This window comes from Diorhabda sublineata, chromosome 1, assembly GCF_026230105.1.
Source record: "Diorhabda sublineata isolate icDioSubl1.1 chromosome 1, icDioSubl1.1, whole genome shotgun sequence".
Classification (NCBI taxonomy): domain Eukaryota; kingdom Metazoa; phylum Arthropoda; class Insecta; order Coleoptera; family Chrysomelidae; genus Diorhabda; species Diorhabda sublineata.
This window is the reverse complement of record NC_079474.1, coordinates 27388953-27410745: the sequence shown is the minus strand read 5'-3', so window position 1 is coordinate 27410745 and position 21793 is coordinate 27388953. Positions and strand designations below refer to the sequence as shown.

Below are 21793 nucleotides of genomic sequence, written 5' to 3'. Positions count from 1 at the left end.
CATTCCAATAGTTTGGTAGTTTTTGCTTTGCACCAGGGGAATGATTGTTATTGAAAAATGGAATTAAACGTTTTTTAGAGCAGTAGATGTATTCGTGACTATTTATTCGCGATGAAGCATACAATCTCTTTGTTTTAGTAATACTACCCAAACCATTAGAGCTCCATTTTAAAAAATGCTTGAATGCCTGAAAACTACTGGGGATCTTCTCTTAAATCGCGCCTTAGTAGTTAAAGAAACCAGAACTATTTAATTCGATTTGTTTTCATCGGAAAATATGATTTTCAAGTAGGTTTTGAAATAAAATGTTTAAAAACTACACGGCATTCATGATCTTCTCATTGTTCACCGATTAACATTCAAACACATTCCACAGCTATTCTTTCACAATTTTTTAAACAGATTTCTTTTTTAAATTGAAATCCATCTAATTGAAAGTTATTTTAGGTTGTTACAAATGATGTTAAATTTTTATAGGTTATGTTGTTACGAATGCTGTTGAGTTTTGATGAGATTTAGTTTTTTAAAATCTAAAACATATGCACTAAGGTTATTGAAATCAGGTTTTTTCTTGATAAATATGGTCAGCAATATATGTTGTTTCTAAAAACAAACAGATTCAAAACCCATAGAATGGATTTTCATAGAAAACATTTTATACCCACGAACATCTATATGGATATAATTTGCTGTCACTTAGACTGATCAATGTAATTTTTATCACAGTTTGAACAAGGAATTTCATAAGCTATGCTAGTCAATTTATTAGTTGGTGGTTTATCGTTCATGTAAAAATAGATTGGATAGAGAAAATTCGACTGTACCCTCTTAATATTGTATTGTTCAAAGATTCAGGGAAGTTTGGATGTAACTAATTGTATAAATTGTAAAAGTGTATAAACACTGTCACTGTCATTACATATATAAAATACGGTTCAAAAGATATGAAATATAGTTTCTTTTCATGAAATATTGGATTAGAAATTTTCATATGTTTGATTAAATTAATCATAGTTCTACGTGGGCGATACGAATGATGATTGATATATCTTTCAGAACTTATTGGTTTCCTAACTTATTAATATTTTATTGTCTTCGTTTCTAATAAATTTGGGGTCAAGAAAAAGTAATGATTATTCAGCATTCTGTCTTTCTATAGTAAATTGTATACGAGGATCGAATCTATTGAAGTGAACTAATTAATAATCAATTTTATGAAAGGGATAATATCTACATACTTTTTGATGAAGAATAGCTTGCACGGTAAAACAGATACAAATAACAGAGTCCAATATAACATAAATCTGTGGTAATACCATATATTTAAAAGTTTTATTGATTGCAAAGAAGTGTTTTATATAATCTTATTATAATTATAAAATTTTGTCAACATTTCAGTTAATTAGAATAATGGAACAAGGATAATAAAAATATCGGGATCAAATAAATGCTAGAATGGTTGAATTATATGAAGATGTCTTACTAACAACTGGAAGAAAATTATTCACATTGAATAGATAGATCAATCAGAGGAAATATTAGGTCAGGAATTCAGCGCACTTATATATACAATCAGTTGGAAAACTTAAAATGATCGATTTAAGTCTAAAAACTTTTCAACGCTAAATTACCGCGCTGTGCTTTTCATTCACATGTCTGCCTTTTAGGAGTTATGATTAAAATTTACTTACGCTGCATCTATTTCAAATAGTACGTCTCATACCTTAAGTGCCGAGAAAGTTTAAACCCTTTCCAGTTCATTAACCTCATACCATACCTGTTTTGCCATGAAATATTGATCTTCAACAACACATTAGCATTATTACCAATTAAAAAAATTTTGTGATTGCCTGCTTCTTCTTCTAATTTGTTGATCACCTTTATTAATTCCATTTGCTATGATAGTCACATCATCTGCGTATGCTACTATCTATCTATCTATCTATCTATCTATATATATATATATATATATATATATATATATATATATATATATATATATATATATATGGTGGCTAAACACCCCAGATGGGGTAACGCCGCTCTTACGAGCTTTCTAGATCTTTTTTTTTCTTTGTTTCGGGGTAGATCAGTCCCCATTCTCTTCTGTTTATATCTTGTGGCACATATCCTGCCAGGCTCGTCTATCTTTCGTTTTTTCTTGCCAGTTCCACATCCCAATTCTCTTAAGGTCGTCTGTTACCTCTTGCCACCATGTAGACCATGGTCTTCCTCTTCTTCTAGCATTTCCAGGGGTCCAATCTAATATTGAGTACGCTACTGTTTCTTCTCCTGCTCTCCATACATGTCCCAGCCATCTTGCTCTTTGTTGTTTAATTTTTCTTACTATGTCCTCTTTAATTTCTTGTGCTATTTCATGGTTCATTCTTCTTCGGTACTCATTTTCTGTTAGTTTTACTGGTCCTAATATTGTTCTTAATATTTTTCTCTCAACAATTCTTAAGTCTTCTTCTTGCTTTTTTGTCATAGTCATAGTTTCTGCAGCATACATCATGACCGGTCTAATAACTGTTTTATATATTCTCATTTTTGTACTTTTTCCTAGTATTTTGTTTTGCAGTAGTTTTTTGTTAGCGTAATATGCCCTGTTAGCTGCTGTTATTTTTTCTTTGACTTCTGCCTCTTTATTTCCGTCACTACTTAAGGTTGTTCCTAAGTACTTGAATGTATTTACTTCCTCAAAATCAAAATTTCCAATTTTTATTTTCTGTTTACCTCCTATAATACGTTTATCTAGCCTCATTATTTTTGTTTTCTTTTCATTTATTTTGAGACCCATTTTACTTCCTTCTAGTACTATTTCCTTTAGCATTTCTTCCATTGTGTTTCGACTTCTTGTGATAAGTGGTATGTCGTCTGCATATGCTACTATTTGTCCACTTCTAGTATTTATTGTTCTCTTGTCTATTTTACGCATCACATATTCCAGTGCCAAATTGAAAAGCGTCGTTGATAAAGCATCCCCCTGTCTTACACCCTGATTTATTTCAAATTCTTCTGTGTTCCCCACTTGTGTCCTTACTGTGACTGTTGTTTTCTTCATTGTACACTGTATTAGTTTTCTTAGTTTGGGGTGTATTCCCAGTTCTTTTAGTGCCGACATGAGCTTACTTCTTTTTATCGAATCAAACGCTTGTTCAAAATCTATGAAGAGTATTTCCACTTCCATTTTATACTCATGCGCTTTCTCCATTATCTGCTTGACCGTATGGATAGCATCTATTGTAGATTTTCCAGATGTAAACCCGGTTTGGTACTGTCCAATTATGGTTTTGGTTTGTTTTGAAATTCTTTTTTGTATGAGTGTTGACAGTATTTTGTATGCGGTGTTTAGCAGCGTGAGTCCTCTGTAATTCTTACATATCTGTTGATCCCCTTTTTTGTGTATAGTAATAATTTCAGCAGTTTCCCAATCCTCAGGCATTTTTTCTTCGATCCATATCTTTTTGATCAATTCATATAGCCGATATTGGAGGTCAAAGCCTCCATATTTTATTAGCTCCATATTAATGCCATCTAATCCAGGTGCTTTTCCATTGCGGCTTTTATTGATTATTTCATAGATTTCCTCTCTTGTTGGTTCATCCGTATTTTCGGTTGCATTTTCTAGATCTTCTATTTGTTGATATTCTTCATCTTGGAGTACTTCTTTATCTGTAAGTATTTCCTTAAAATATTGCGTCCATGTCATTTTGTACTGGTGTTCATCTTCCGTAACTTTTCCGTTGCTATCCCTTATGCCTTTTATCTTCCCTTTATTTACCTTATTTTGTTCATTTATGCTCTTATAGAACTTCTTCGAGTTTATATTTATATTTTCCTTTTCTATTTCCTTTATTTTGCTGTCTATCCAATTTCTTTTTGCTCTTGTATTAACGCTTTTTGATTCTTTTCTTAACTCACAATATTTTTGTAAGTCCTGTTGCTTGCCAGTTTGGATCCATTTTAGTCTTGCCCCGTTTTTTTTTTATTTAGTATTTCATGACAATTTTCTTTATACCAGTCTTTATTTGTTGTTTTTTCTTTTATTCCGACATGTTCTGCTGCTGCTTCTTTTATACAGTCTTTGATTTGTACCCACTCCGTTTGTATATCATTTGACTTTGTCTGTTCTCTTAATTTTTTTGTTAAAGTATCTCTGTATTTTTTTCTTGCATTTGTGTGGTTCAATTTTTCAATGTTCCATTTCTTTTTTTTAGCATCTCTTCTACATCTTTTAACCTTCTGCTTTATAGTTGCTGTAACTAGAAAGTGGTCCGTATCTGCGCAAGCTCCCCCAAATGTTCGGACATCCTTTACAGAGCTTTGTTTCCTTCTTGTTATTAATATATGGTCTATTTGCGTGAATGTTTTGTTGTCCGGGGCACTCCAAGTCACTTTGTGGTGGTACGGATGCTGGAATTTGGTGCTGCTTATGACCATATTCGTACTTATAGCTAAATTGCACAATCTTGTTCCATTATCATTTGTTACATTGTGTACTGTATGTTTTCCTGCAACTTGTTTTATGTAATCTTCTTGACCTATCTGTGCGTTAAAATCCCCCAGTACTATAGTTGTATCTTCCTTGGGTATTCCTTCGATTTCCTTCTCCAGATTGTCATATAGTTTTTCTTTTTCTTCTTCTTCAGCATTTTCTGTTGGTGCATACACGTTTAAGACTGATAGGTTAAAGGGGGTTGCTTTTATTCGTAAATACGCTATTCTCCCGTTTACCGCCCTAAAGTCTATTATATTGTCTTTTAGTTTTTTGCTTACTATAAAACCTGTCCCACCTTGCCCTTGTTTCTCGTTTCCTGAGTATAAGAGGGTGTACTCTTTTTTGTTTATAATTCCCTGTTCTTTCCATCTGATTTCTTGTATGGCTGCTACATCCACCTCATATTTTCTTAGTTCAGCTGCTATTTCTTCCATTTTTCCTGGAGCCAGCATAGTTCTAACATTCCATGTACTAATTTTAATTTCCTTTTTGTATTTACTTTTTTATTTATTCTTTTATTTTTTCTATTTTTAGTTCTATTTCCCATTTTATTCTTGTTCTTTGCTATTTTCGGTATTGTTTCATTATCCTTTAGCACGTCCTTGATCTTGCCATTGTTTTCATTGCATATTTCCATATTACCATGGTTCATTAGTTTTTTTCGTCTCTTGAGATTTTATTTAAGTGCGCTGTGTCCATTCCAGGTGATCGTTCACTTGTCGTTCTTTTCCCACTGTTTTTTGGTAGGTTCCTTTCCATGTCCATCTGATCTTTTTGAAAACTATACATATCATAAACATTTCCTTCCATGTGCAGCTTATCGTATTTGATATGCGCTCTTTTTCCTTCTTGCCTCGCCTTCTTAAGGTAGGGTATTAGTACTTTCCTACTTTGTTGTACATTCTTGGTATAGTCCTCGTTGATCCATATATTCGTACCCTTAAGTTTTTTTGCGCTTTGTAATATTTCCATTTTCCTTTCTCCTCCTTTCATTTTTACAAGTACAGGTCTATTCTTATTTCCAGCAAAGTTTCCTATTTTTATTATTTCACTTGCCTCTACGTTTAAGCTTACATTTATGCCTGTTTTATTTAGAGCACGTTCGACTTTTCTTTTAACCTCTTCCAATTTCTCGTTTTCATTATCTTCAATGCCATGGATTATAATATTGTTTCTCTTTATTTCGCGCTCAATCATTTCCATTCTCGCTTCCTGTTTCTGTATCGTTTGTCTTAACTGTTCGTTTTCTGTTCTTATTTTTGCCATTTTTTGATTATTGTGATCTAATTTGTTGTCAATAGCCATTATTTTTTCATTTAAAGTTATAAACATTGCTTTTATTTCCTCCATGTCTTCATTCCTTTTTTCCATTTTTTGTCCGCTAACCACAGTTTAACAAATCAAGCGTACCGGAGGCGCTATTAGTCAAAAGCCTACTCGGTTCAAATTTCAACACGCCAGCGATCTGACCCAGTTTGCCAAACCGTCGTTAAATTCTTAATCCTCCTCTGTATTTTTATTTATATTGGAATAGTAGATGCGATAGTATCTGGTTTTCGCTTATCTTTTGCTTCTTTTTTTCTGATGTTAACAATTATTACTTGCTGAATTTTAATGGATTATAAATTTACTTTACTTTTATTATTTTATCGGTCAATCCACTGATAAATAACTAATTAAAACTGACTTACTGTTATGATGTATCAATCCTCAAAGGTTGTACACTATTTTTATAATTTATTTTTCACTTTTCACTAGTTTTTCTTGGGTTTTATGTAGACCGATCTCACTATCTATATTACGCCTGTTATAAATGCTCATAACAGTAGAGCTAAAAATTGTTGTTAAACCTGGAACTTTACCAAAAAACAAAAAAATTCTAAAGCAGTGAATGACTCGAGCATGTGGTATTGAGTGATTTGATTATGGCTGATAAGACGTTCTAAATGATTCATCCATTCACTTCGGAATAGAATGACAAAATCGAATAAAAACTATTTATATGGGTGCCGTTGATGAAACTATAGAAGTTGATGGAGAATCCGAAATTTAACGGACCAGTTTTAGGTTCTCCACTGAAAAAAAGTGATGATAAGTTGGAATGGGAATAATACAAACAGATTTCGTAAAAAGATTTATTAAGTTTGCCATATAATCTATATATTATCAATTATAAAAATCAACTTTGCTATGATAAACTATTGTCGTAACTCGTTTTAGCCACCTTTTTCAACATTTCAGACTCTGATTTTCCTGTGTCGTTTACCATCTTACTGAATAAACTATTTTCATCTTGGAGTAATATATGTGGATGATCAAACTCTGCGGCTTTTCCATTTACCATTACTAGTACTTTGTCAGAATCCATAATTGTATTCAATCTATGGGCTACAGTCAATACTGTACACTTATCAAATTTGGTTCGTATTGTTTTTTGAATGAGAGCGTCGGTTCTACAAATAAACAAATATATTGAAAATAAGTTGGAATAGATAATTTGTAATTCGGTTTTGATATTTGAGAGATAAAATAGAAGTGATTGTAGAAAAATATGAAGATTTGGTTCTGTAAAAAAGCTGTTTCGGTAGGTATAAATAAAATCGATTCAAAAGTAAATGTTTCCATGTAAAGTAAATGAAAAGATAATTATGCAAGAGTATACGATTGGATTATTGATTGTGATGTGAGGGCAAAACATATTCTTCTGATCTGATTCAAACGGGTTAAATCTATCTAAAAGTAGTATGCAGAAGTGACCTTGGATATTATAATATTCTTTTATGTAACACTACTGTAGTTGTGCGGGACTATAAAGTATTTTACAAAATTCAAGAAGCATTTCAAGGTTATTAACACCAAATGAAAAAGAAAATGTGAGCGTAAATATAAATGTAAACACAACAACATTTGTGAACAATCTCCTGAAGTGATATTTAGTATTCCAGAAAACAGGCAAAAAAGAGTGCACAATTTGGATGCACTAAGTTATTGAACTATTCTAATAAACGAACACATCATTGGGAGAGTAAATTATTACGAAAAATACTTACTGTGGGTCTACATTTGCGGTCGCTTCGTCCAGCATAAGAATTTTATTGTTTCTAATAATAGCTCTAGCTAAACAGATCAGCTGTCTTTGTCCAACACTGTAATTCGATCCACGATCCATAACTCTGTTCTCCAATCTGTTTATAATATTATTCGGATCCTTTAGTTCTACTTCTTGCAAGGCTCTGTATAATTTTTCATCAGGATAATCATTGAAGGGGTCTAAATTATATCTTAGTGTACCAGAAAATAGAACTGGGTCTTGTGGTATAATGGAAATCTTTGATCTAAGATCCATCAAGTTAACATCTTTTGTATCTACACCGTCAATGATAATTTTACCTTCTACATTGGCCAATCGGAAAAGAGCTCCTATCAAAGATGATTTACCGGCACCAGTTCTGCCTACGATTCCAACCTGAAAATTTGGAGAATCGTTGATATTAAAGAATAGAACTGCGTAATTTTTTTCAACTTATCACAATTGGCAAAATGTCTAGATTGGAATAAATACTATGTCAGGAATATATTGATTAGTTTATTATTCTTAACAGATATAACACGATATTAATTTAATTATTTTCATGGAATTAGATCATGATAATTGATTAAAATATAATAATTAGACTCTTTGGTTCTGGTTTGGATATAAGTTTCAACCTATATAACTTAAAGACATATAAAGCTAGCTAGGTACGAACTATCTATTGGAACTGCTCCATAATTTCAATATTGGAAATAGTTGCTCATCCATTAGTCATGTGACTCACATGTGAAGTCCTAATTAGTTCAAAATTGAAATTCTTCAACTTGTTCTCTGACTCATAGACGTGAGGCTTATATAGTTGTATAGTTTATATAGTACTTCGAAAAAAATTATGGTGTGTTAAAATTTCATTTGGTATGTCAGCGTTACCAGACCAGTCTTTGTGAAACAGAGCTAATGTTTAAAAGTGTTTTTTGAGTATAAATAAAGAGATAACAGTCTTGAATGTAGAAATGAAAGATCCGCTCTTTATCATTGAGTATATCATTATTTCAAGCAGAGTATTTGTTTCAATGAAAATTGCATAGATCAGAATATTCATTTGAAACTTGTGATAATTTCCATCTATACCTCAAGAATAATTCCTCATTAATTAAGTATTTTTCTTACATTTTTTCTTCTACTATTTTGGAAAGACTGACATCTCTAAGTAGATGATAGAAAACGTTTTCTAAATCTGGTTTCTACCAGCTTTCAAAGAAATTCCTCACCCGAAACTTTGTAGTATGAAGTTTCTTTATTACATATTAGAAAGTTCAATTATTAATATTGCTTAGAGGATTTTTGTTCTCATAACAAAGTATATATTTACTACGTAAGCCTTATTATAGGCTAATAGTTTTTTTAAATAATCAACTTCATTGGTTTAAAATTCATTATCCTTCCAATCCATTCCATAGTATTGATTGGGAACTTTCTCGGTAATTCAAAATAGAAATATGTCTATAACTTTTGATTTGTACCAAAAAATAATTTTCATGTATATATATTCTAAACATTTAAGAGCAATTTAGGAAGACTGGCATATATTCTAATTCAATACAATAATACCATTATACATTTTGAAGTGTACCGTCACCAAAATGAGTAAAACACTATTGGAAGTTTCCCTTTCGCTATGACGTGAAGTAAATATAGAAAGTACTGACTCGTGAATCAAATTTTTGTACAAGGAGCCAAGTAATACAAATTTCGAGAATCATAGATCCAACTTTATACTGTTTATGTGTCATTTCCAAAATTTAGAACAATAGTATCTGTACTATCATTCGATTGAAGTAAAAATTCGCAATGATAAGCGCTTACCTTTTGTCCAGCATTAATTGTCAATGTCAAATCTTTAATAATAATCGGACCTGTTTCCCAGTATTTGAATTTCATTTCATGAAATTCAATTTTTCCGGAATCTGGCCAATTCTTTGGCAAAGGTTTCGGGTTGTTCGGTTGAGGCTCTGGTGGTAGTCGTTCGTATTCCAATACTCTTTCTACAGATAACAACTGATTGGCAATATCAGCTGTAACTCTCATAGCCATTTGAATCATATTGGTGAGTGTATTGGCTTGAGATATTGCTAAACCCACTGTTCCTCCCATTAAACCCAATTCTGAGAAAATGAATTACAGTTAGTGACATGAAAAATAATTTCTAGCCAGAATTATGTGATGCTACAAACCTATCAAATGAATAGAAATATTGGCATTGTGATTTTGTTTAATAGGTAATAGACTAAAAAAATTATATCCGTTTGTTCAATCGAATGGAGAATTAGAAATATTCACACTTTTCGCATCTAGGATATTGAACTAGGCTATAACTCAATTAGGAACCCTATCTATCACCTTGCCAGCAGAATTTCTATGCACATACGATTTAGACCAGGAAAACAGAAACGGCTATATACGCCAATTATACCGGACCAGAATTTTTCTGTTCCACAAGAGCTCTAATGAATATATTAAACGAGTTCCTCACTTTCAGAGTGTTTCTAGATTGGCACTTTTACTTGATAATAATCCTCAAGGGAACTGTTACAGAACCCACATTCATCAATGCTTTGAGACTGTATAATGAGCTCAATTCTAGCAAAAGAGGGTGCAATAGATTTTATTAGAACAAAGATTTGAAAAAAAAACATTTAATATTAGGTATAATAGATCTTTATAAATATGACTGTGAGATATCTTGTATTGAGATATTGCAATTTCAATTATATTATTTACTTGAATCTGTGAAATGGCATATTACCTGTAAGTTTTCGATTAATAAAATTTATATTGTTTTTACTACAACCCCTTTGTGTGATATAAAATTGGATATGCAAAAAGCACACTATTTTTTTCATATAAACTTTGGCAAATACAATCCTATTATTTATTTATACCTGCTACGTACTTATAAAGACACCAATTTTTTTCAATTCAACATAATTTGTCTAATGTCTAATATGCAGCAAGTTGTTCGATGTTCTCTCTGTATGATTAGCTCTTACATTTAGATATTAGATTCCGAATTCCGAATCAGTTTAGGACCGATCGCATGCGCACTTTCAAAATTTGTCATTCGCGGATCGATGACTTCACCCTCATAGTAAACTGCCTACATACGTTTAATATTTGAAACTACATTTCGTTGACCAATCTATTTCACTTCTGGGAAAGTTATAAGCGAAAATCGTATGAATTATTCAATTAAGGAAAGTACAAAGTTATTGTAATCGCTTTAAGAATCGAACTACTAATTTAAATCAGCTTGAAATTGCTCGTTTATAAATCATAATACGAGTTATTAATTGATATAAGTTTGTACCTATAGTAGATTGTTGGAGTTGGGAAATTAATATTTTGTTCAATTGTTCATTAAGACGATAGAAATTGAATTTTGTTAAGTAGATATTTAGTAGATGGTAATATTGACTACTGAATAAATGGTGCGTGAATATTGGTGACTACAAGAATTATAGTATACTAGTTTTTCTTAAATTATTTAAACTTCAATGCATGTCATCACATCTGACAAAAAATATAAGTTATTATTAGTTTGACTGATACAGCTACCCAACTATCAGATTCTAAATTCAGATGGATAGATTAGATGCTAAATTTGCATGAGGGGAAAATGAATAATAAACAAAAACTATGATCAATTATGAGATAGAGATTGAGAAAGGTGTGTCTGTTGCGCAACGCAACATATTCGTTTTTTGGTCAAAGATAATGAAAAATCCGCGGAAATTTATCGAAAATTACTTGAGCAATTTGGGGATGATTGCCTTTTCACTACGAAAAGTGGTGGTAAATTTGTCATATGCGCGACATCCCAGAACAGAAGTGTTATCGATGAGAATATCAGCACTATAGAAAAACTAATTTTGGAATACCAGGTCTATACGCGATTTAGCTGAAGAATTGGCCATCAGCGTAGGTTATATTGAGCAAATATTGCATGGACGGCTCGGTTACCGGAACATTTCAACTAGATGGGTGCCAAGACTTCAAAATTTTGAGCAGAAATTCACACGCGGGGAAGTTTGCACGTGTCTCCTGCAGCGGTATGAAGAGGAAGAAGAAAATTTATTGCATCGAATATTCACCACAAACGAGACTGTTAAGCGACGGCTACAATCTTAGCGTGGAAGATGTTGTCTACTGTATTTTGGGGCAAGAGAGGAGTAATTGTGCTTGATGTTCTCACTGGACAAGGAAATGTGAACGCGCAGTATTATAGTAACCTCATAAAAAATACAGCGAAACCGCTTATAGATTAAAATGACGCGATATTCCAATCCTTAGTGCGATTTTGCTGCAAAAGAACACTAAACTGCATACAGCTCGGCTTAAGATGGAAACGCTGAATGAATTAATGAATTGGATTGGACTACACTCGATGCGACTGTTATTTATTAGGTCCATTGAAAGAGGCCCGTGATAGACCGCGATTCGAGAATATTGCGTGACAAACCGAGAGAGGCATTGGAAAGCTTTCGGAGGGGTGGCAAAAGTGTGTGATTTTGACATAGACTAGAAAAACTGTAAAATATTCAGCTCTGTTACTTAATAAAATTTTTTATAGCAAAATTCAGGTTTATAGTTGAAATACTCGTGTATTTCTATATTATTCCCTACTAGCATTTACTAAACTTAAATTTGGGCTATTCATTGGTAATGATTTTCGTTTGATGCATGATAATGCTAGATCACATGTTGTGGCAGTTGTTCTGAATTACCTAAACGGAGTAGGAAATCATACCTTGGAAAGGCCACTAAGAAATCAAGATATGAATCCTATCGAGCATGAAGCATGTGTCGTCGAAATCAATCTCCTCAAAATTCAAATGAGCTTGAGCAAGCGGCATTAAAGGAATGGGTGAATATACTTTAGGAAGTTATGCAGCACCTAATTGAAAGCATGCTCAGGAGAATGTTGGCAACAATTGCATCCAGAGGCAGAAATACACGCTATTAGCGTTATAAAAAAAGGAACATTATTGCTTAGAATGCAAGTTTTATTTTTAAGAAAATTTAGTTTTATTGTAATGTTTTTATTTTTATTTTTTTACCCAATAAAAATCACTCAAAATTACTACACATTTCTTATTAATGCGTCAAAATGATTGAAAAGAAGTTAAACAATAGCAATATTAATTTATTAAACAAAAAAAAATATTTTCAGAAATCGGGGTGGTGTATTATTTTTGACCACGAGTGTATATGGCGGAAGATGGACGATTTAATACCCTCCTAAAATCCAGCTCGATTAGATTCAATCGAGTCTGAGTCTGAGATATACTATATTAGATTTATTTCAGGTTTCCACTAAACGTTGTGTTACGAAGCGACATTTCACTGGATGGTTCAATAATTGCTTAGACTCAATAACAAGGGTATTCCTTGCAATATCATCCGAACATGGACACTGTTGTAAACGATTTCTCTTTTCTTCGGTCCGAATCAGCATTTTTCCGGCTGAAGAGTTAGAAGTTAAAACATAACGTATGCCCCAATAGTTTTAGCAAGTATTGCAACTTTTCGCATTTACCATAATTTTTGGATTAGTAACTAACAAATTAATAGCTTAGGCTAAGTGGAGGTGACTCTCCAATAGGCGTAATTTACTGCTTCCCTCAATAGGTCGTGGATGGCTTCTATTTCGCGTATTTTAGAACTCTACGATATAAAAGTGCTCAAAAATTTTCAATTGGGGGGGCCTAGGGTAAATTATAGGTTTTTTTGGTACAAAAGGTAAGTTATTTCGATGTACCCAATTTAAAGTTGCCATCCATCGTGATTATGACGTACAAAATCAACTAATTTAGTGAGGCCAATGTTAATCTATCTTTCAGAATCTACAACTTTTTTCATCTTTCGATTCACATAAAGTCTGGATATCCCTATTTTCAAAATCTCACACCAAACCAAAGCTTTAGCAGCGAATTTTGCTTTTCATTTATATTGTATATTTTTAGGGCATTCTATATTGTCCGTATAAAAAACATCTTTCCCTTTGATTTACGAATTGGCAAGTATTTTTCCTCATTCATAACAATGACTTCGACTTCTCAGTCGCAAAATGTTTCCGCTCTAGTTGATGACAGCATCTTGGTATCCATGCTAATTGGTTTGAGGTATAGTTGGGACATTTCTATCTTTCTGATCATTTCTTGATAATTTGCGCGAAACTTAAAGTTTTGAAGTATGGTATTTAAGCCTTAACTTCTTCTGCTTTTCTTAGCAGTCTTTCTGCTCTTTCTTGGGAAAAAAATTTTGGTTTTCAACTTTTTGGGAGGTTACAGCACAGTACATGTTTCTGCGTGAAATATTTGGGTTTTGAAAAATGAGGAATTATGTCAGTTTTAGGGCTCTGTCCAAAAAATTATAAATTTCATTTCCAACTGATAAAGAATTATTTGGATAATTTCGAGAAACTGAACTCTTAAATTTTATAATCGAATGATTCTGTTTTCATGAGAATATTTCGTTACGAGCTCCCTCTATGAAATAAAACTTTGTTTTCTTACCTTCATCAAAAGTGAGAATAGAGAAGACAAGTATAGTGATAAATAAGCTGGATAATAAATTCAAACTCAATCCAAAGGCCTGTGCAGCTGTAATATTCATAAACCATGCACTGATATGGTAGTTCTGAATCTTGTCAAATTCTGATTCTAGAATTGGTTCAGCTCTAAGCGCCCTTATTGTTGTCAGTCCTTGTAAAGTTGCATTTAAGTGAGTGAATATGGGACTTCTCACTAAAAAAAATTGAATATATAAGTATTTTAAACTATTTAGAACACTTTTTTTGGTGAGACTCTTTTATATGGCGACCGTGGCTGGCAATTAAAACTGTGGAGTATACTTTTTACAGGTAGTTTACCAATTTTCTACCACCATACATAATTTATGAAACGTCATAAGAAAGATAACGGGATCTTTTCAGGCTAGATTCCATTTGCGTTCTAGTTCTGATATAATTAATTACAGCATGTGCTGAGAAAAAAATTCTGATGAATTATTATAATAATGATCAACACCGTAAATTTTTTTAGTAAGTATTAAAGTATTCTATTCTATATAAGACTTCTTTGGAAAATCTGAATCCTTAGGCGTTTTCTCATTAAATAAGACATCTTTTAATTGATAAGTTTTGCTATATTAGGATATAATTGTGAAAAAATACGAAACCATCAATCACAGTAACTACTACTTAAAACTTATCGAAGTTTACAATATATTTTTCAAAAATTTTAACCACTTACACATTCCTTCAACTCTCTTCAAATTTTTTGAAGTCTTCAAGTATACCTTTCTCAAAAGTCCTGATACAATAGCAAGACCTACTGCTAAAATGATGCAATATGGGTTAGCTGAACTGACTAATACTAAGGATCCAACTATTTGGAGCATCATCTGGAAAAGAGTTTGTTATCAAGGTATAAGTTTCTTTGATTTTTCGAAACCAAAAAATGTAATTGAAATATTCGTTTTTTTCCAATGTGTAAATTACAAAAGGTAGTTAAAGCAACTTCTCTTGCTTATTCTAACTAATTAAATATAATTTTCAGCACATTCATTTTTATGATTTTAGAGAAAATACTGTAGAAGTTAAAGAAATTTTTGATGAACGCAAAATTGTTACAAATAAAGTGTAGTACAAAATAATCAGTAATTGAATCCTATGATTGATACTATTGTTTTTGAGATTTTGTCTTTCTTATGAGTTTCTTAATAATAATAATAATAATAATTTAATTATTATTTCAGTTCGCAATTTGTGGTAATATTTTGAATTAGTTAACATATAAAACAAGAGTTCACAGATGTGTTAACTAAAGTAATAAATTACTTGATTAATTATGACTCAATAGAGAAAAAAAACTCTCCCACTTTTTCCAAATAAGTTTCTATTTTTTGTTCTTCAAAAATTCAAATTAAGCGTTAAAGAAGAGTTGAAAATGTAAACGTTTGCTAATATTTGAATTCGTCCCCATTCGTTAAGTCAAGTGGTAATAATTTGGTTCAGGGTTATTACATATGATGAATGATTTAGAAATAAGAATTGAAATTAAGCTCAAACAGTTTGAATATTTGGTACAAAATAATGATCTCACCATGTGTTATTATTATTTCAAAATTGGATTAAATGGTGAATCAGAGTTATTAATATAAAAGTAATTTGGAATATTAATGTAACGCGTGAGATTGTCCAGGAACATCTATTTGTAAATTCAAAAAGTTCTCCGACTATATGTGTCTAATGGTCACTAATTGGCTTAAGAAATAAATAAACGGGAAACTACAAATGAGAAAAAAACCTTGTGGTGTGAGACATATGAAATAAGAAATTTATAATAAACAAAATAAATTTCAGTTGAGACACTGGAGCATCCTCTTGTGTCACATAGCCCGTATCAAACAAAATGTATAGAGTTTATAGAATTCGTACCATCTAAGTTGAGAGTTCGGTTGACAGACGAAAGGTGTAGTGCAATGGATTGTTATATTCCAATATACTTCATAACTGGTCATGAGGAAGTCTGTTATCACAGAGAGGGATGATGCAATGCACCGTTATAATTTTTGATTTATCAGAATAATTTTCATCACAGTTATTAAGCTTATAAATTATTAACATAGCTATTAAGTATTAAATATTTAGTCTGTACTATATAGTAATATCGCCTCAGCTCCATTTTGTTTTAACACTAAAATTGTTGTCTTTATTAATTAGTAGTTGGAACGAAAGCACAGCAAAAATAACAACAAATATTTATTCTGTATAACATACAAAAAGAGATATTCAATAGAGAGACATTACGTGGCAACCCTGTGATGACACGGTGACCCTGCCAACACAATCCTGAACTCTTAGAGTACGAGATTCTACACGTTCATCGATCGACCATAGAATGACAAGATTGTTGTTTGAGGCTATAGCAAATTGTAGGTTTGAAGAGCATGGAAGGACGATTGATATTTATACAGTAAAGGAATTAGGTCATCTTCAGCGATTACTGCTTTTGTATGATAGGACAAGAGTGAGGAAGCCCAATTATTGTCCAGTTGAACATATGTATGAATTAATTGATAACAGACTATCAATTTTGCAACATATTTGAGGATTAAATTGGTTGAGTTATCAGAACCTAAGCTAGGCGCATAAAAAATCATGTTACCTCAATACGTTGTGCTCACCTTTTTTGCTAGTATTTACGTTAACTGAAATAATATCATTACACGTAGTTTAACTAATCACGGCAATTATTCTCCTGGTATTGATGAATATGGGTGAAGCTGATGATTATTTTTCATTTTCTAGCTGTTTAGTAATGTGTTCGGTGATATTAATAGTAGCAAATAATCGAAAAATAGAGTATTAACTTTCATTAATTCAATTGTTATAACTTACTTGGCCACCATCTAATAATACTCTTGGAATTACGTCGTCGATACTACCAATATCATTAGCAAATCTGTTAAGTATTCTTCCGCTTGGATTAGTTTCAAAAAATCTCATCTTTGCATTTATAATTCCTTTGAATAATGACCTATGTAAATTTTTTGAGCATCTCATTGCTAGAGTATAGAATGAAAACGATCTTCCTAAGGTTAACGATATCACAACCAACAATAGACCACCATAAATGAACAAACATGTTTCTGTACTCCATTCTGGATATTCGAACCAGGAATTAGCCATGATAGTTTCAAGTTCACTTAAGTGAACAGGATCACTTATATTTGCAGTGGAGTTACTAGCAGCAGGCATTATTGTAGTGCTAACAATATCTTCGGTTGAATTGGCAATATCTATACTAGTTGTTGATGTTAATAATTGTTGATTTTTCAAAGTTTGAATGTACTCAATATTGGTCCAAAAACTGATGAAATAGTCTACCAAGCTTCCAGCACCTTGTACCGAAACGTATAATATCAAAATTAAAGCTACGCTGATACAGTTGGCACCAGTTCTAAAGTATTGAAGTAGAAGGGATCCTAGGACTTTGCCTTTGGATGATTCTTCTTGCATATCTCTCATTCGAGGTCTCTTCATTTGATATTCTTCCTCGCTATCGGAATCACTTTCTTCTAAAATACTTTCCACAAGACTTTTGGAACTTATCACGCTGACAATTGAAGATTTTCGACTCTAAAATAACAAAAAAAAGTGATAACAGTGATAAGAGTTCTAAGCTATTCTTATGCTTTAGAGTGATTCATTAAAAATGCTCTAGCTCTAAGTTACATTAAAATAGTGTAATATAATAAAATTTCATATTTATAAATGAGCTTGATCCAAATTAGTTTCACCAGTCTTCAATAAATATCTATATAATTTTTTTTGAATGTTTGAATCGATTTCTGAAAAAGATGTTTTTTGTTCTGGCTAAAGTATACTAGTAGATTTTGTGGAAAATTATCCACACAGTTAGCTGATAAGTAATAGTTGACGTTCACTTATTATTACTATGATTGCTTTTTTATTATTGTGCTCACAAAAATTTTTGGGAACAGAACGAATAGGATAGTACAGATTCTTGTTTAGTTATATGTTAAAAGAATATAGATTCAGTTTTTTCATATGTTAGAGCATTAGCTTCTTTTTATTCAAGTATCTTCTTTTTACTCGTTCTCTCTTTAGTAATTTCCATCTGTGTTCTCGTTTCTTTCCTCATTTTATTTTGTTCCCGCAGTTCTACAGATGCCAGGCAGGGAGCTCAATCAGGGATTAAGCCGATACACCATAAAAAAAGAAACCAATCAATCAAATCCAACGTCTTGGAATCCAGTTAAGGAATGTAACAATCCCGGATTTCCATAGATAAGTCCTAGCCTTATCTTTAATATACGTATATATAAAGTTGTTTGTAATTTATAATTGCTTTTATTCCTCGTACTCTTTTGGATACGCAGTTAACGCGAGTTTATTATTTTTTCAATAAATTCGTCGGCAGTTTATTGGCAAAGATTTGTAGCTGCTTTACAGTCAATTTGCAACTTTGAAATTTTAGGTACGTTAAAGTGGACTGTGATTATACCGTCGTTGCTCTTAACACCAAGAAAGATAACAATACAGTCATTTATACTTTGAAGTTGTACATTTAGTCGAAGTTACTGAACAATTACTTATTCTGAGCTCCGGTTTCAACTCTGCTGACTTTGGTGATAGTTGGATTCCCTCTCCTATACAACACTATGTACCAAGCAACTTCTGGGGGAGTACAAAAAGAATTATCATCCATTAGCTATTACAATTAATCACCCATAAATATTTCTTGCAAACAGTTTATTGTAAGGAGTTGCTTTAAAAAGCATTTTTCACAATTTCTTCTGATATAAAGAACTTCTTATGATAAATAATGAAACTAAACATCAATTACATATATGTAAAATGTATGGTAACTAACCTTTCTGGATTGTTTTGATACTTGACGATCATATTCGATTTGGTTTGGTCTGTCTCCTTCAGTGTCTGGTCTCGGTCCAAGCTGAAATCAGAGTGCCTCATTAATATAGTGTTTATAGTATTTAAAAAATTTCATTTTTCAGAAATTGTGAAAAAAATCTGTTGATCTTGAATTTTTTGTTCTGGCTAAAGTATAGTAGTAGATTTTGTGGAAAATTAGTCACACAGTTAGCTAATATGTACGAGTTGACATTCACTAAGTATTTCTATTCATCAGAAGTTGGATAGGACATACTACTAATGAAAAATATTGTTTAGAATCTCCACCAATTTGAAGAAACGTTAAGGGTTCCTAATTAGTGTCGTTATTAACAGCACCCCTTACAAGTCAATAGAACTGTTAGCTGTTATAGTTAATCCCCCATAAATATTTCTTGCAAACAGTTGATTGTAAGGAGTTGCTTTGAAAAGCATTTTTCTCATTTTCTTGTGATATAAATAACTTTATATGATAAATAATAAAACTAAATATCAATTACATAAATGTAATTATATTACAAACCTTCCTGAACGGTTTTGATGCTTGATCACCATATTCGAATCGTTTTGGTCTGTCTCCTTCAGTGTCTGGTCTAGGTCCAAACTGCAATCAGAGTGTCTCGTTAATATAGTGTTTATAGTATTTAAAAAATTTCATTTTTCAGAAATTGTGAAAAAAATCTGTTGATCTTAAATGAATATCTATATAATTTTTGTTATGAATTTGACTCGATTTCTGAACAAGATGTTTTTTGTTCTGGCTAAAGTATAGTAGTAGATTTTGTGGAAAATTAGTCACACAGTTAGCTAATATGTACGAGTTGATATTCACTAAGTATTTCTATTCATCAGAAGTTGGATAGGACATACTACTAATGAAAAATATTGTTTAGAATCTCCACCAATTTGAAGAAACGTTAAGGGTTCCTAATTAGTGTCGTTATTAACAGCACCCCTTACAAGTCAATAGAACTGTTAGCTGTTATAGGTAATCCCCCATAAATATTTCTTGCAAACAGTTGATTGTAAGGAGTTGCTTTGAAAAGCATTTTTCTCATTTTCTTGTGATATAAATAACTTTATATGATAAATAATAAAACTAAATATCAATTACATAAATGTTATTATATTACAAACCTTCCTGAACGGTTTTGATGCTTGATCACCATATTCGAATCGTTTTGGTCTGTCTCCTTCAGTGTCTGGTCTAGGTCCAAACTGCAATCAGAGTGTCTCATTAATATAGTGTTTATAGTATTTAAAAAATTTCATTTTTCAGAAATTGTGAAAAAAATCTGTTGATCTTGAATGAATATCTATATAATTTTTGTTATGAATTTGACTGTTATGAATCAAAAGTTGGATAGGACATAAGATTAGGGTGCGCAGTAGCAAAAGGAAGTGGGGTTTCTATACATATTTTATCTTGTGAAATACCACCTAGAAATATATTAGAAAGTTCTATTCTATATACATTTTTGAATATATTTTTATAGTAAGGTTGAATTTGCTTTGCGAAATACATTTGTATCGTTTGCATTTTTTATTACTGTAGTAGTGTTGATTTAGCGGTACCCACAACGTATCGATCTCCTTCCTGAAATTCCTTTTCAAAATAGCCATTTTAATGTACCAGCAAAGTACAATAATCAAATGAGCCAATGATAAAAGGGAATCTAAACTTTTTTGTAGTAAATAACTAGAAAGTTGTAACATGCCATTCAGTTTGTTTCGTTTTTCTTGAAACATAATGAATATTCCTTTTTTTTTATACATATCGTGGCAAAGTAGTAACTTCTGTTTAATTTATTCTAACATTCGAATTTTTGAATAAATTGATTGGTTATCGAACTCCAACTTCATTTAAAAATTCAATAAAATCTCGGAATGTATTCAAATTCTTTCTCTACCAATCTACACATTAAATCAAAGTAAATTATAGTGAATTTGTGGTGATTTTATTCTTTATATTTGCTGGTGAACTTCTCTTTGTTTTTTTTTCATTATTGTGCTCACAAAAATTCTTTGGATTTTCTATGGATTTCCTTTTGTTTTGAGCAAATTTTGTATAATAGAGTAGAATATAACAGATTCAATTTTGGTTATATTTTAAAAACATTAAGATTCAGTTTTTTATATGTTAGAGCATATGTTCTTTTTACTCGTTCTTTCTTTAGTAATTTCCATCTGTGTTCTCGTTTCGTTCCTCATTTTATTTTTTTTCCCGCAGTTCTACAGCTGCTAGGATGTGAGCTCATTCAAGGATTATTGTTCTTTACAATAAATACTAATTTGGATAATCGAGTCCGGGAATAGCTTTAGATTGCTTAATTATTATTTTTAATTTGATTCAAGATGAGTTTTCAGCTTTTCCGTCTTTTTTATTAATGTTTAACGGCGTTCGTTTAAAAGCTCCACCCAATTCAATATTAAATGTTCACCCCATTTTAGTAACAGTTATTCAAATAATTTAACTGAGGCCGAATACCAATTCCTGAGGAAGAGTCTCCTGCCGAGGAATTAAGGTTATAACGTTAAGCAGTTTACTGTTGAAAATTATCATGCCATGATCAAATTAAAGATGAGCAATATCAATTCTCCAATATTTATATTTTTTTTTCTGCGAAATTATATTTCACTAGAATTATATTTTAGACTGTTTGTATTTTCCAAATATTGTCATGTTTTTATTTGTCATATTTGTAAATATATATAATGTTTTTTAATAATAAGTTGAATCAAATTTGTCGAAATGGCA

At 31.6% G+C, this 21793-nt stretch overlaps 1 protein-coding gene across 4 annotated transcripts in view; it reads right to left on the bottom strand.

Annotated features, from left to right (window-relative positions):
• Positions 1 to 6622: 6622 nt before the first annotated feature.
• Positions 6623 to 21793, bottom strand: part of LOC130453068 (ATP-binding cassette sub-family C member 4-like) — a 39592-nt gene continuing 24421 nt past the window's right edge. For all 4 annotated transcript variants that reach the window (XM_056792668.1, XM_056792665.1, XM_056792673.1 and 1 more), the window contains exons 10-18: positions 20173 to 20253; positions 19559 to 19639; positions 18998 to 19078; positions 16999 to 17739; positions 14849 to 14999; positions 14111 to 14341; positions 9402 to 9700; positions 7552 to 7967; positions 6623 to 6954 (exon numbers count right to left, since the gene is read on the bottom strand). In XM_056792668.1, coding sequence (XP_056648646.1) covers positions 6690 to 6954; positions 7552 to 7967; positions 9402 to 9700; positions 14111 to 14341; positions 14849 to 14999; positions 16999 to 17739; positions 18998 to 19078; positions 19559 to 19639; positions 20173 to 20253 — 2346 coding nt within the window. In that variant the 3' untranslated portion in view covers positions 6623 to 6689. The remainder of the gene's footprint in view (positions 6955 to 7551; positions 7968 to 9401; positions 9701 to 14110; positions 14342 to 14848; positions 15000 to 16998; positions 17740 to 18997; positions 19079 to 19558; positions 19640 to 20172; positions 20254 to 21793) is intronic.